The 13,990-nt window shown below is 39.1% G+C and overlaps 1 protein-coding gene across 6 annotated transcripts in view; it reads right to left on the reverse strand.

Moving 5' to 3' along the window:
- The window catches only part of SBF2 (SET binding factor 2), a 553,544-nt gene that overhangs the window by 19,715 nt on the left and 519,839 nt on the right, over positions 1–13,990 (reverse strand). For 4 of the 6 annotated variants that reach the window (XM_073347556.1, XM_073347555.1, XM_073347560.1 and 1 more), the window contains 2 exons: positions 4,287–4,413; positions 2,738–2,865 (listed from right to left, as the gene is read on the reverse strand). In XM_073347556.1, coding sequence (XP_073203657.1) covers positions 2,738–2,865; positions 4,287–4,413 — 255 coding nt within the window. The other 2 variants (XM_073347559.1, XM_073347558.1) reach the window with 2 other exon arrangements.

A 13,990-nucleotide genomic window follows, 5' to 3' on the forward strand; every position in this document is an offset into this window, starting at 1 on the left:
CCGACCAAAGAGCCAAATCTGCTGCTTTGATGATGGGCAGGGCTAGTGAGAAGATGGTAGTAGAGGCACATGATTTCCTCTTCTTACATTTCTGTTGCTTCCTGGGTGGTTCAGGCTGTTGATAATGAGGACAGTATTGGCTGCCTTTGATGTGGTTGAGGCTTAAAGAACTTTCTCTTTGGTGCATGAGTACAGACTCTTAGGAACTGCCGTGTCACTTGAGAGTCCTTTCACAGAGCATACAAGCCTCATTAATCTTTATATTAAAAAGTTTCTATACTTCAAATGGAAGATCCTCAATTGTAACTTGTACTTCTCATTTGTAGCCTTGATGATGAATAATATTTGCAGCCAAATAAACTGAATTTCTTGTATCTGTCTTGAGGTGTAAATTTTTGCTGACTCTGTGTTTTGAAATGCTTTGAAGTTATCTGGGAGTGAGGTAGATGTGGCTACCATAGCCTCATCCAGATACAACAATGAGATAGGCGCTTGTATGGGGTGGGTCCTCTGCCAACAAGTCCCCATCAGAGCCCTGATCACTCTGTCCAGTCAGCAGCTCTGTAGTCATGGTTGGCTGTAGCCCTTTGTGAGGTGGGGGAGAAGGTTATCTATCCCTGGACTAGGTTGCATCCCTCTTAGAGCTCTATGTCTGAAACAATAATAATGAGTCCTAGACTCCCTCTCTGAAGCATATGGATCTGAATATCTAGACCCCAGGGACTGAACTGGTAATGCCCCCTGCTAGTCTCAGAGCCTGGGAAAGAGAAGAAGTGCTTCTTTTGCAGGGTTGCACCAGTCTCAGATGGAATGCTGGGAGCATCACCAGACTGCACTCTGATTTGTATGTGCACAGTACCAGAATGGGGGTAGCAGCTGGTTGCAGAGGAAGTACCTTCTATGCTGATAATAATGGTGAGTCCAATAATGAGGAGACCATAAGGTCCCTTAAGGCTGGGTAGGATTTTGGAACTGAGTATGCTGGAGCCATGGGTAAGTGTATGGACAATGTTGGTACTGGGGTTATTGGCACTGGAGCACTCAGGGACAACGGGTTGGTAATGGGTAATTTTTTGAAGTACTGAGGAACCTGGTCTTGATGCACAGTGATGGGTGCCAAGGAACCCTCACTGGGCCTCGAGCTACCTTTTCCCAAGAAAATTTGAGGTGATTTCTGGTTTCTCAAGGAAGGATCTGATAAAGGAGACCTGGATCATTTTCCTTTGTGGGCTTGGTGCTCTTTTCTCCCCTTATCCTCTGCGGATTTACCAGCTAACAAATTGTGAAGTAGTTATCTGTTTACAATACAGTGGGTAGATTGCACAATGTGTGAGATGCTCCGATACTGCAAATTCCAGCTTGTAGCCACAGGTGGTGAGAAGGAACGAGCACTCATAGAATAAATTGTTACTTACCTTTCAATAACTACAGTTCTTTGAGATGTGTTGTCCATATGTATTCCATGATCTGCCCTTCCTGCTACCATGGAATCTTTTAATACCTGCATCTTTTACTAGTTAAGGATTTGAGGGACAGTTAGGGTCACACCTTGCCCTTTATGTCCTCAGCTGGGAGACAGAAGGATATTCGGGGCATGGGTGCAGCTCCAATGGATTCTGCTGGCCAAAGAATCTGAACTTGAATGCATGGGACACATGCACATCAACAGTGGAATATACATGGAGAGGAATGAGCCATTCTTATCTGTCCATCTTTTCAGCTAACAAGATAATAAAATGGAGGCACCCAGTGTGTATGTACAATTCCTTCATGTCTCAGTTGGAACCCTCATAACCTCTCCCATTTCCTCTATTTTAAAGGAACTCGCAATCCAGGTTCTACATCATGACTACGATTCAATTAGCTGAACAGGGGAAAATCTCCCTTTATTAATACCCACTGATCAGAGGTGCTAATTTTATAACAATAGAACACATGTATGGAAAATGAAACAGATATGGTTCCCCTAATTGAAATATTTATACATGTTTTGTTGATCAAGATTAAACTACTTTATAAATAGCATTAAATATGGAAAGCAATGCATCAATATTATTAATCTGTGTGTTGCCAGGCATACCTTTAATATTTTACTGAATGTTTTAATTTAAAATTGACAAGTATTGTTCATGACGCTGTACTTTATACTTAGAAAATAATTCTAACTAGAAGGGATATGGGTCATAGTGATAAATATTGACACTATAAAATTATTCAAGATACAGCTAAATGTGATCAATATATGATCCTATCAGGCAATGATATGACACGTCATGCAATGTATCAGGACCTTATGAAACATGTCTCACTACCAATGGAATTTATATTTACTTTTAACTTGTTTCCTCATAATTTTTATTTAGATTTACTTTTTATGGTCTTGTGCAAATGTTAAGATTGCTCCTGCAATCATTATTCACATAATTAATCTTATGTCATGCACCTAAGTAGTCTTCTTTATGTCAGTGGGACACGTGTGGATGAGTAAATGTTCTAAGACTTGCCCCTTTACAATTAACCAATATGAGTCTTAAATAATTTGCATGACTAGTGATATAAACTAGTGAGAAATTCCAATGATGTATTAATCTTAAACAGGTTTCTGTAAGATGTATTTCTTAAACAGGTTACTTAGCATAATAAATGTCTGAAACTAGTCTAGACCAATTCAGCAAGTGGCAAACTACTTAGAGAATCATTCAGAATAACAAACAACATAAAAGTTTCTATATCATACCTCTGTTTCAACAGGTGCATATAGGTAATTGAAGAAAATTGGGCTCCTTTTGTGCATTTTTTCAATACATTCCCAAATACAGATTCCCTTTTTGGCATGTATGTTTCCTTTATCTTCAAACAATGTCCCTATAGGAAAAAAAGGTAAAAGAAGGATTTATAGTTACATGTAACAAATGGTAAAGCAGATGGATTTGGTTTTATGACATTTATCTTGAAATGAAAACATTGCAAAAATGCCTAATACTTAAGAGGTCTGAATTGATGAAAAGAACAGTAAAGATTTTTATGTGGTGCAAGGTAAATGCCATTCTTGCTGCCTGAACACCAACTTGATATGAAAATAAAATGCGACATTTGCATTCTTATTCTGAAGCCTACTGCAGTACTTGAGGTATTGTTAATGAGATTTGTTCAAAATTTACTTTTTGTTTTTGCACTTAAGCGGCAATTTAGTGTACTATATATACACATTAAAAATGTTGTAATCATTCAGTAACTTATGATACATTGTTCTGCTATTGTGCAATATCACCATCTGAAATGTGGACTGGGAAGTACAAGTCCAAGAGCAGAGACTTGAGATGAAATCCAGGCTCCACTGAAGTCAACGGTAGTTTTGTCATTGACTTCACTGAGGCCACTATTTCCTTTTTGGTGTGGTGATATTTGAAAGCATCACCACACTGTTGGGAGTCTCAGAACTATGATAAAATGACATTAGTTTAAAAAACATACAAATCAGTATTTTGTGCAGAAATAGAATGGTTGCTCAGTGCCTGGATTAGTTTCATGGTTGTTTGGGATTTTACAGAATGCATTAAATTGACTGCTTGCCATGAAAAACATGATTTCTCTGTGAAAACTGTTAATTTCAGAGTTTACACTACCCGCTTTGCTTCTTGCATATGGTCAGAGACAAGCCTGAGAAAAGTGGATGTGACTGAGTGATCAATCTGACAGAGGTAGGGCTGAGAATGCAGAAGGGAGGTGGGGCCTTAGAAGAAGCAAGTTAGTCTGCAAGAGATAGAGGAAGAAAGTAAAAGAAAAACACAGGTGTTCATGAGGAAGGGGAAAAAGGCTCTCCTTTATGGAAATGCCATACAATCTCATGAAACCCAGGTCTTCTTTTCTGTAATTTAAAAAAAAATAAAAATAAAAAACAAAAGTTCTTTAGAGAGCAGGCAAATGGAAGTAGAAATTGTATTAAGTGAGTGGATTGGAAAGTGAAGCAAGGGTCTGGCAATTATAACTATTCTTTCAATTTCTCTTACCCTTTTATTCTTTCCCTTTTAGCATGGTTCAGGAATTATTCATTCACCAAATATAACTGCCAATGACTCTGTACACAGAATTAATTACAGTACACCCCAGGCACTTACACAGCATATGGTAAGTTTTTCTATGTTTCTAGTTTGTTGCAATGTAATCATTAGCACCAACTCACAATGGAAAGACTCCTATGAACTAAATATTAATTAAAAGCGAAAGTGTAAAATAATAAAATGAAAAAAAATGAATGAGCATCAACCACATTCTTCTACACATACCATGTTCTAGTCTTTCATAGTCTGAATCCAGAAGAAATGTTTTAAATCTATTTGATACGTAGTGGAAAGCTAAGAACTTGAGGAAATACTGATTGAATTCAAACTCGGTTGGATACTGGTTGTGAATCTACAAAATACATACAGAAGGGAAAAAAGACATTAACTACAGTAAAACAAGAATGTTTAAAGCACAGTAAGGTAAAATATAATGAAAAAGTAATAACCCTGTGAATACTGATAACAAATATGTACTTAAAGGCCATTGTCTTACCTACACTCCTTATGGATCCATTTATGCAGGTTCTTTTTCTGGTATTTTCATTTAAGACATTTTGTAGCTGAGGTAAACCATGGAATGTTTGCTCCATCAAAATACTAGAGCAGGGGTCGGCAACCTTTCAGAAGTGGTGTGCCGAGTCTTCATTTATTCACGTTAATTTAAGGTTTTGTGTGCCAGCAATACATTTTAACTTTTTTAGGTCTCTCTATAAGTCTATATATTATATAACTAAACTATTGTCGTATGTAAAGTAAACAAGGTTTTCAAAATATTTAAGAAGCTTCATTTAAAATTAAATTAAAATGCTGATCTTACGCCGCTGGCCCGTTCAGCCCGCTGCCGGCCTGGGGTTCCGTTCACCTAGGCTGGCAGCAGGCTGAGCAGCGCCTGCAGCCGGGACCCTGGCTGGCAAGTGGTTCAGCCCACTGCCACTCAACCTGCTGCCAGTCTGGGGTTCTGTCCGCTGGCTCCTGCCAGCCAGAGTTCTGGCTGCCAGCCCCGCTCAGTCCACTGCTGGTCTGGGATCCCAGCCCTGCCAAATTGAGTGGGTACCTACCTTCTCCCTGGTTCGAGCCCATTCTCTTCCTCTTTCTCTGCACTGAGCTGAGGATGGGAGTGCACTGAGCACAGGGCTGGGGGTGAAGGAGGAGGCTGGGGGTTGGGGTGCAGGGTCTGGCCAGGAGCTAGAATGAGGGAGGGGACTCAGGGTTGGGGCAGGAGGTTTGGGTGTGGAGTGCTTACCTGGGCAGCTCCCATTTGGTGCGAGGGGTGCAGGTGGGAATGTGGGAGGGAGCAGGAGCTCCTGTTTGGTGCTCAGGGTAGGGGGATGCAAGAGTCAGGACATGGGGTATGAGGGGGCTGGGTATTTGTGGGGGGTGCAGGAGTCAGGGCATAGGGTGTGGGGGGGATGCGTATGTGTGTGGAGTACTGGAGTCAGGGCTGGGGTTGTGGGGAGTGCAGGGATCAGGGCAGGGGGCTGCGGTGTGTGTGTGAGGGGATGTAAGGGTCAGGGCAGAGGGCTGGGGGTGTGGGCTGGAGTCGTGGGGGTGTTCCCAGCCCCCTGCCCAGAGCAGCTCATGGCAGGGGGCTGGAGGGGATATGCACTGATTCCACCCCCCTTCCCCAAGACCCCCATCCCCACCTCTTCTCCGCCTCCTCCCCGGAGCAACGAGCGTGCTGCGGCTCCGCTTCCCCCCCTCCCTCGTAAGGGCCATCAGCCGATCGGTGGTAGGGAGAGGAGGGGCAGGAACACAGCACGCTGGGGGAAGAGGCAGGGGGAGAGGGGAGCTTGCCTACCCTGCAGCAGCAACCAGCAGGACCAAGCTTCTTCATCCTGCCGGGGGGGCGGGGCAGAGAAGAGCGGGCTGGGTCGGGCAGGATTTTTAATGGCACGCTGCTGCCTGCCGAGGTCCCGGCCTGGGTTCAGCAGCAGACTGAGCAGGGCTGGTGGCTGGGACCCGGCAGGCAGCAGTGTGCCATTAAAAATCGGCATGCGTGCCATAGGTTGCTAATCCCAGTACTAGAGTTTAGATAGTGTGATCCTAATTTTCAATTTAAAAGCACAGCAGTTTTTCTGCATAAACAGTATAGCTATTTTTGGCTGCTTTAACAGACACCACTTTTATAAAAGCGATTTCATATTAGGCTTAGTCTCCATTTTCCAAAGTAATTGCAAAGTTTGGTAAATTTGCCCCTAGCATCGAATTTCGTTCATCTGCAATGAGCATCTAGTATCCCACATCCAGCTATACTCATGTTAGGCCAAAGTTAACTTGGATAAATGTGACATTGCTTTATATTGGAATGATAGTTAAGTAAGTAACGAAAGTTCAGCGGACCTGAAGAAGAGCCTGTGTAGCTTGAAAGCTTGTCTCTTTCACCAACAGAAGTAAGTCCAATAGGAGATATTAACTTAAGAGACAAGTTGGATGAGGTAAATAAATAAATCTTCAAGGTTTTGAAAGTTACAAGAACACTGTCAAAGTATGTTTCATAATTTTGAAAATAATCCCCTTTTCATCCTATACATTTATGATCACTGTGAATCTTGAACAGGAGATTTTCTTTAATTATATTTTCTTCTCTATCACATATGGTTTGTTATTTAGAATTGCCTAAGAGTGCTAATATGCTAACAATTTACAAAGAATTATATGGGCTTTTCAAGTAGACAAAATAGAAAAAAAAACCCTGAAACTCCAAATTTGGGGTCCATCAGTCTGGAAAGAGTCTCTTTAACTTGCACGTGCCAAAGTCCACAGTGTCTCCAGATTTTCCTTTACTTTTATCTTCCTCATTTCCAAGCCAGTTACCCTTCTGGCTGATGACTGGAGGATACTCTCTCTGAAATGTCACCTAAAAGAATTGCTGTTCAGTGACATCAGATGCTCACATTCAGAAGTTGAATGCATTTCCTATAGAACCCTGATGCCCAGCAGATAGGAGCGAAAGATGGTATCAGAAATCAAACTCCAGCTTCTTGAATGATAGTGGAGACTACTACCAGCTAGATTCACTGTACCCTTAATACCAGTGATATTTTCAAATGAAAAAAAGAAAAATCTCATTTGCCTCTTCATGTTTCCTTATAATCTGGCAGTGAATAGCTCAAGCTACGCAATGGGAATTTCTGTGCTCAGCACCTCTCACGATGAGGCGCTCTGGTTGTTGGGGAACTACAATCTAGAAAAGGAATTTTGACTCTCAAAAATTTCTACTAAAATATTAACTGTTTTAAAACTCTGTATTCTGGAACCAGATAATTTCCTAATATTGTCCTGGAGACTTGGAGTTTAGAATGCATAACCATCTGAAAACAAGATTATTCATCTAGTATTAATCTACAGGGAATGTTCTGCTTTGTAGAGCCAATAGGACTCTCAAAAGTAGTGTAACTGGATATAAATCTATTGGTAAACACATATATTGGTAAACACATATATTAGGGCTGTCAATTAATCGCAGTTTTAATCGCACGGTTAAACAACAGAATATCAATTGAAATTTACTACATATTTTTGGATTTTTTCTACTTTTTCAAATATATTGATTTCAATTACAACACAGAATACAAAGTGTACAGTGCTCACTTTATATTATATTTGCACTGTAAAAATGATAAACAAAAGAAATAGTATTTTTAAGTTCAACTCATACAATACGGTTATGCAATCTCTTTATTGTGAAAGTGCAACTTACAAATATAGATATTTTTTGTTATATAACTGCACTCAAAAACAAAACAATGTAAAATTTTAGAGCCTACAAGTCCACTCAGTCCTAGTTCTTGTTCAGCCAATCACTAAGAGAAACAAGTTTGTTTACATTTACGGGAGATAATGGTGCCGGCGTCTTATTTACAATGTCACTTGAAAGTGAGAACAGGCGTTCGCATGGCACTTTTGTAGCTGACATTGCAAGGTATTTACATGCCAGATATGCTAAACATTCGTATGCCCCTTCATGCTTCCATGTTGATGATGCTTGTTAAAAAAATGTGGTAATTAAATTTGTGACTGAACTTCTTGGCGGGAGAATAGTATGTCTCCTGCTCAGTTTTACCTGCTTTTTGCCATATATTTCATGTTATAGCAGTCTCGGATGATGGCCCAGCACATGCTGTTCGTTTTAAGAACACTTTCAATGCAGATTTGAGAAAACACAAAGGAGGTACCAATGGGAGATTTCTAAAGATAGCTACAGCACTCGATCCAAGGTTTAAGAATCTGAAGTGCCTTCCAAAATCTGAGAGGGATAAAGTATGGAGCATGCTTTCAGAAGTCTTAAAAGAGCAACACTCTGATGCGGAAACTATAGAACCCGAACTACCAGAAAAGAAAATCAACCTTCTGCTGGTGGCATCTGACTCAGATGATGAAAGTAAACATGCGTTGGCTGGCATTGCTTTGGATAGTTATCGAGCAGAACCCGTCTGTTATACCTTGACACCTCAATATACACCACTGTCATGTAATTAGGATATGTCTTATACAAAGTATGCCTTGTGAGGTGTCATTCTAAAAGTCTTGATCTGCTAGACAGATTGTATGTGCTATTGTCATGTGTGAAGTTATGAAGTTTGGCTATGTATGTGATGTGCTGCTGAAACATGTCCTGAGGTTGTAAACACCTACAAGCAGCCTTTCAGGTATGACCGTAAAAAGGCCAAACAATGTTAATGGCTTATTGAGGAAATTAACACAAGCACAAGGATTACCCCAGGAACTGTATACAACAGAAACCTTTCAGAGATAGTACTACACAGTGGGAACTGTTTGACTCAGGTCACAGCAAAAGAGCTTTCCAGAAGGTGGGGAGAAGATATAAAAGGGGGGAAATGACATTATGAGGGGACCTCACTCTCCCTACAACAACACACCTGGAAACACCTGAGGAGGAAACAAAGACTGAATTGTGGGAAGTGATGGTCCCAGGCTAGAAAGATTTTTAGCTTGTGTATGAAAACCTGGAAAAGCCAAGGCAACTTGTGCCTAAAGAATCTGCCACCTTGTTTATCACTCAGGGTGAGAATTTGCTAATTTATATCTTACCTATCTAGTGTGTTAAGCTCAGTTAGCGTTTTTTGTTTATTTACTAAGGTAATCTTTTTTGATCTGTTTGCTATCCCTTATAATCACTTAAAATTTACCTTTTGTAGTTAAACTTATTTCTTGTTTATAACATACCTCAGTTTGTGCAATTCATATCCTGGGATGGGTGGGGGGCAAGAAGCTGTGCATCTCTTTCTCCACATTGAGGGAGAGGCCGAATTTTTATGGGCTTGCACTGTGCAGATCTTTCTATACTACACAAGACAGTATTATTTAGGGTTTATCCTGCAAAAGAGGTGTGCACGTGAGTGCTGGGTGAGTCCTTTCACACAGAGCTGACTTCAGTCTGTGTCTGCAGCTGGGTGTGGCCCTACCTGTGTGTGTGTGCTGCAAGAGGCCAGAGAGCCTAATTCAGCAAAACAGGGAGAGGAAATCCGGGCTGGTGGAGCAGCCGAGGCTCAGTGAAACCCCAGTACATCAGGTGGCATCCCGGATGGGGAAGGTCCAACCCGTCACACAATCATCGGCATGGACACATGTTCTCTGGAATTATGGCTGAATCATGAAGGGACATATGAATCTTTAGCGTATCTGGCACATAAATATTTTGCAATGCTGGCTACAACAGTGCCATATGAACACCTGTTCTCACTTTCAGGTGACACTGTAAACAAGAAGCAGGCAGCATTATCGCCTGTAAATGTCAACAAACTTGTTTGTCTGAATGATTGACTGAACAAGAAGTAGGACTGAGCGGACTTCTAGGCTCTAAAGTTTTACATTGTTTTATTTTTTAATGCAGTTTTTTGTACATAATTCTACATTTGTAAATTCAACTTTCATGCTAAAGAGATTGCACTACATACTTGTATGAGGTGAACTGAAAAATACTATTTTTTTTGTTTTTTATAGCAAACATTTGTAATAAAATAAATATAAAGTGAGCACTGTACACTTTGTGTTATGTGTTGTAATTGAAATAAATACATTTGAAAATGTAGAAAACATCCACAATATTTAAATAAATGGTATTCTATTACTGTTTAACAGCATGATTAATTGCACAATTAATCTTTTTAAACGTGCAATTAATCTTTTTAGTCACGCAATTGCGATTACTTTTTTTAATCGCTTGACAGCCTATATATATAAAAACATTGGACAAATCTGATTCATGATTATGCTACTCTCTCTGGGATAAACTCTCTCTATTAGTCATTATTTCACACTGGATATGGGATATCTTTGTCACACATAATATCCAGAGGATGCACTTTTTTGGAAAGGAAGCATAAAAACACAATTTCTTTATAAGTTGGCTGCTTACTTTTATTCAGACCCCACCAATTTTGAGTATTATCCTAGTAGAAATACACAGAGAGCGCTCTGGCAGGTACTTTGCCTTAGGCCTTGTCTACGCTACCGCGGTAAGTCAACCTAAGTTATACTACTTCAGTTACATGAATAACGTAACTGAAGTCAGCGTAGCTTAGGTCGGCTTACCACAGTGTCTACATCATGCTGTGTTGATAGGAGACACTCTCCCGCTGACTTACCTTACTCTTCTCAGAGTACCACAGTTGACAGGAAAGCACTCTGCCCTTGACTTAGTTGGTCTTCACCAGACCCGCTAAATTGACACCACTGCATCAATCACAGCAGTGCTGATCTACCGGTAAGCATAGACATGGCCTTAATACACATTACTAGAGCAGGTTTCAGAGTAACAGCCGTGTTAGTCTGTATTCGCAAAAAGAAAAGGAGTACTTGTGGCACCTTAGAGACTAACCAATTTATTTGAGCATGAGCTTTCGTGAGCTATGAAGTGAGCTGTAGCCCACGAAAGCTCATGCTCAAATAAATTGGTTAGTCTCTAAGGTGCCACAAGTACTCCTTTTCTTATTACTAGAGCAGATGCATTTTGGTTGCTTGCTATTCTACATACCACTTCTGTTTTCCAAAATGTAGATTGATGATTCAAAGTGAGAAAAAACAACAACCCAATGTTACAATTACATTAAGAAAGAAACATGTTAGAAAGTTGTCTTGCCATGACATACATATAATTCTATATATTTAAATGAATGAACATAATATAGAATCTCAATTAGGAACAGAAGATTTGCCATCGTGGGTCAGTCTAAAGGTCCATCTAGTTCAGTATCCTGTCTAACAGTGCCAGATGCTTAAGAGGAAGGTGCAAAAATTCCTCAGTAGACTGACGTGGGATAATCTGCCCCTCACAAAAAGTCTCATTCTGATCATTAATATTTATAGACTGGCTTAAGCCCTTAAGCATGAGCTTTAATACCCCTTCCAAAATTTGTTAGCATTAATTATAACAACTCTGGATATACTTGTAATCCATTTCAGTGTCTAACCCCTTTTAGCGTTTGCTAAGAACTTGGCCTGAACAACTTCATGTGGCAATTTCCTTTTATCCGTTTTTAATTTGCCACCTTTTAATTTCATTTTCAAAATTAAGAAAACCGAACGTAAATCTTAAGATGGGGCAATGAAAATAAATACACTATTTTAAGAACACAAGCAGAGCTACCAATTAAATGGATCACCTGAAATATCAATCTCATGGGGCTTTGTCTATCATAACACTAACGCCTCCATACTTATTTTATTCTTGCAATATTCCCAATATTCTTGCTTTTATTTCTCATTTCCTTCCTTTCTTTTTCATTTTCCCTCTCAACTTTTCTTTCTGCTCTTTGTTCAGCTATCTCCCTTCTTTTACCCACCTCAAGGAAGAAACATGTTTGTCATTAATCACTACAGTTACAATATATCAAACTAACTGAAAACCCCTGAAGATCATAGGAGTATGCTCAATTGACATTAAATACTCAAATCTGCTTTTATGTGGTCCAGATTTAGATTTTCAGAAATGCTAAAAATCTTGAGTGACAAGGTGGATGAGAGAGTATCTTTTGCTGGACCAACTTCTGTGGGTGAAAGAGACATGCTATTGAACTACAGAGAGCTATTCTTCAGGTCTGGGAAAGGTATTGAGAATGTCACAGCTAAATACAAGGTGGAGCAGCTTGTTTAGCATAAGTAATTAACATATGTTTTAAGGGACCATTCAAAGTGAAGTGGTCAGTTAACCCTTCTGCAGTCATTCATAGGTCAAAAAAGGGAGGTTAGTGGGTTACAGATTGTTGCAATGTGCCATACATCCAGTGTGTTTATTAAGACCATTATTTTGAGTGTCCAGCAAAGCTATGAATTTAAGCTCAGACGCTTGTCTTTTGAAGGTGTTGTGCAGGTTTCATTTGAGGACAAGGACTGAGAGGTCAGATACATTGTGTGAAAAGTGTTCGCCCACAAGTGACATGGTGTTTGTCTTTGATTGTTTTTCTGAGAGAGTTGATTTGGGAGCATAGTGTCAGATGTGTTAGTTTAACAAATTTCTGAATCTGAATCCATCAAAAAGAAATTAGGTACCAATGCATAGTAGTGATGGATTGGAGTAATATTGGAAAAATCCCTATAGAAATAGATAGGTACATATAGAGTATTTCACACAATGAATTGTCATTTGAATGTCAGCTACTAGGCAGATATCTAAAATACTAAGCCACCTTAGGAACTTCCAGTTCTGTGCATACTTGCTTATTCTGTCCCCTCTATTTCCATAATGCAGACTGCTAAACTCTCATAACAATACAGATGCATAAGACATAATTTTCAAAAATGTAATTTTCTCCATAATAAAATTGTGGAAGACCAAGTTTATAAAGGAAAAAGCTTTTCAGATTTCTTTATAAAAAGAAAAAGATTGACAGAATTATAGTGGGATTTTAATGCTTTTATTGGCCTGCACAGATTTAAAAAGTGGTCAAATACACTAATTCTGGATAGCAATGCCATATGGAATAATAAACTGACAGATCACAAAAGCTATATTTACAAATATGCACTCTGTATGTCGTTTCATACATTTTTTCCATGTTAAGAATTTTTCAGTGAATTGCACAAAGGATGGATATTTTTATAGATCAACAGATTTGCTGTTAGTTATGAATTTTACAGTATCCTAAATTCTGCTTAATAAGTAGTTTACCAAATTTAAAGGGCAATAAAAATAAACTTGTTCAAATCCTGGCAGGGATGTAGGTGTAGAGAATGAAATAATTTCTCAGCTGGATCCTTTTCTGAAACTTCTGGAGCTAAAGTAACTGTAGAAATTATTATAATTTACTTCTGCAGGAAAACAATTATTAATCTAAAATACTTGCAGTATGAGAGAACAAAGGTGAATGACATAGTTGCTATTATTTTGTGTGTTTTAACAGTTGATTTCTGCATACTTGGAGATGGGACAGGTGCTAGAACTGGCTTAGGTAATCACTGTTAGCAATTATTTCTCCAACTGCAGTACAATGCGCAAAATTCAAATTAGAGGTGAGCTACTGGGGTCAAAAGTCCTTGATAAAATGTAGCTCAGACAATCAGAAATGAGAGAATTGTGCGCCCTGGAAATCAAATGTAATAGAAGGTAATTAGGATGATTTAACTGATTACAAATAAACACAAAAAAGATGTCACTAATCATTGCAGGTTACTTAACCCCATTAAAAGGTTAGGTATATTTAGTTATCATGTATCAGCTTTTGTCTCCAGTGCAGTCAATTGATTTGAAAGGGATCAGATCCTAAACTTGTATAAAAGGTTGTAAAATTGGTTAACAATGATGCAATTTTCACATAAGCGACCCAAAAATGTAAATCAGGGATTGAGTTTTTAGCACCATTAGATTCCTTTGTAAATCCCACCCTAAATGATAATACATATATAATGAATATCTAAATTGGCTCAGTAAACATGCAGATGTTTCTGATACTGTTACTAAAATAAAG

Source organism: Lepidochelys kempii, chromosome 6 (assembly GCF_965140285.1).
Source record: "Lepidochelys kempii isolate rLepKem1 chromosome 6, rLepKem1.hap1, whole genome shotgun sequence".
In the NCBI taxonomy this organism is placed as follows: Eukaryota; Metazoa; Chordata; order Testudines; family Cheloniidae; genus Lepidochelys; species Lepidochelys kempii.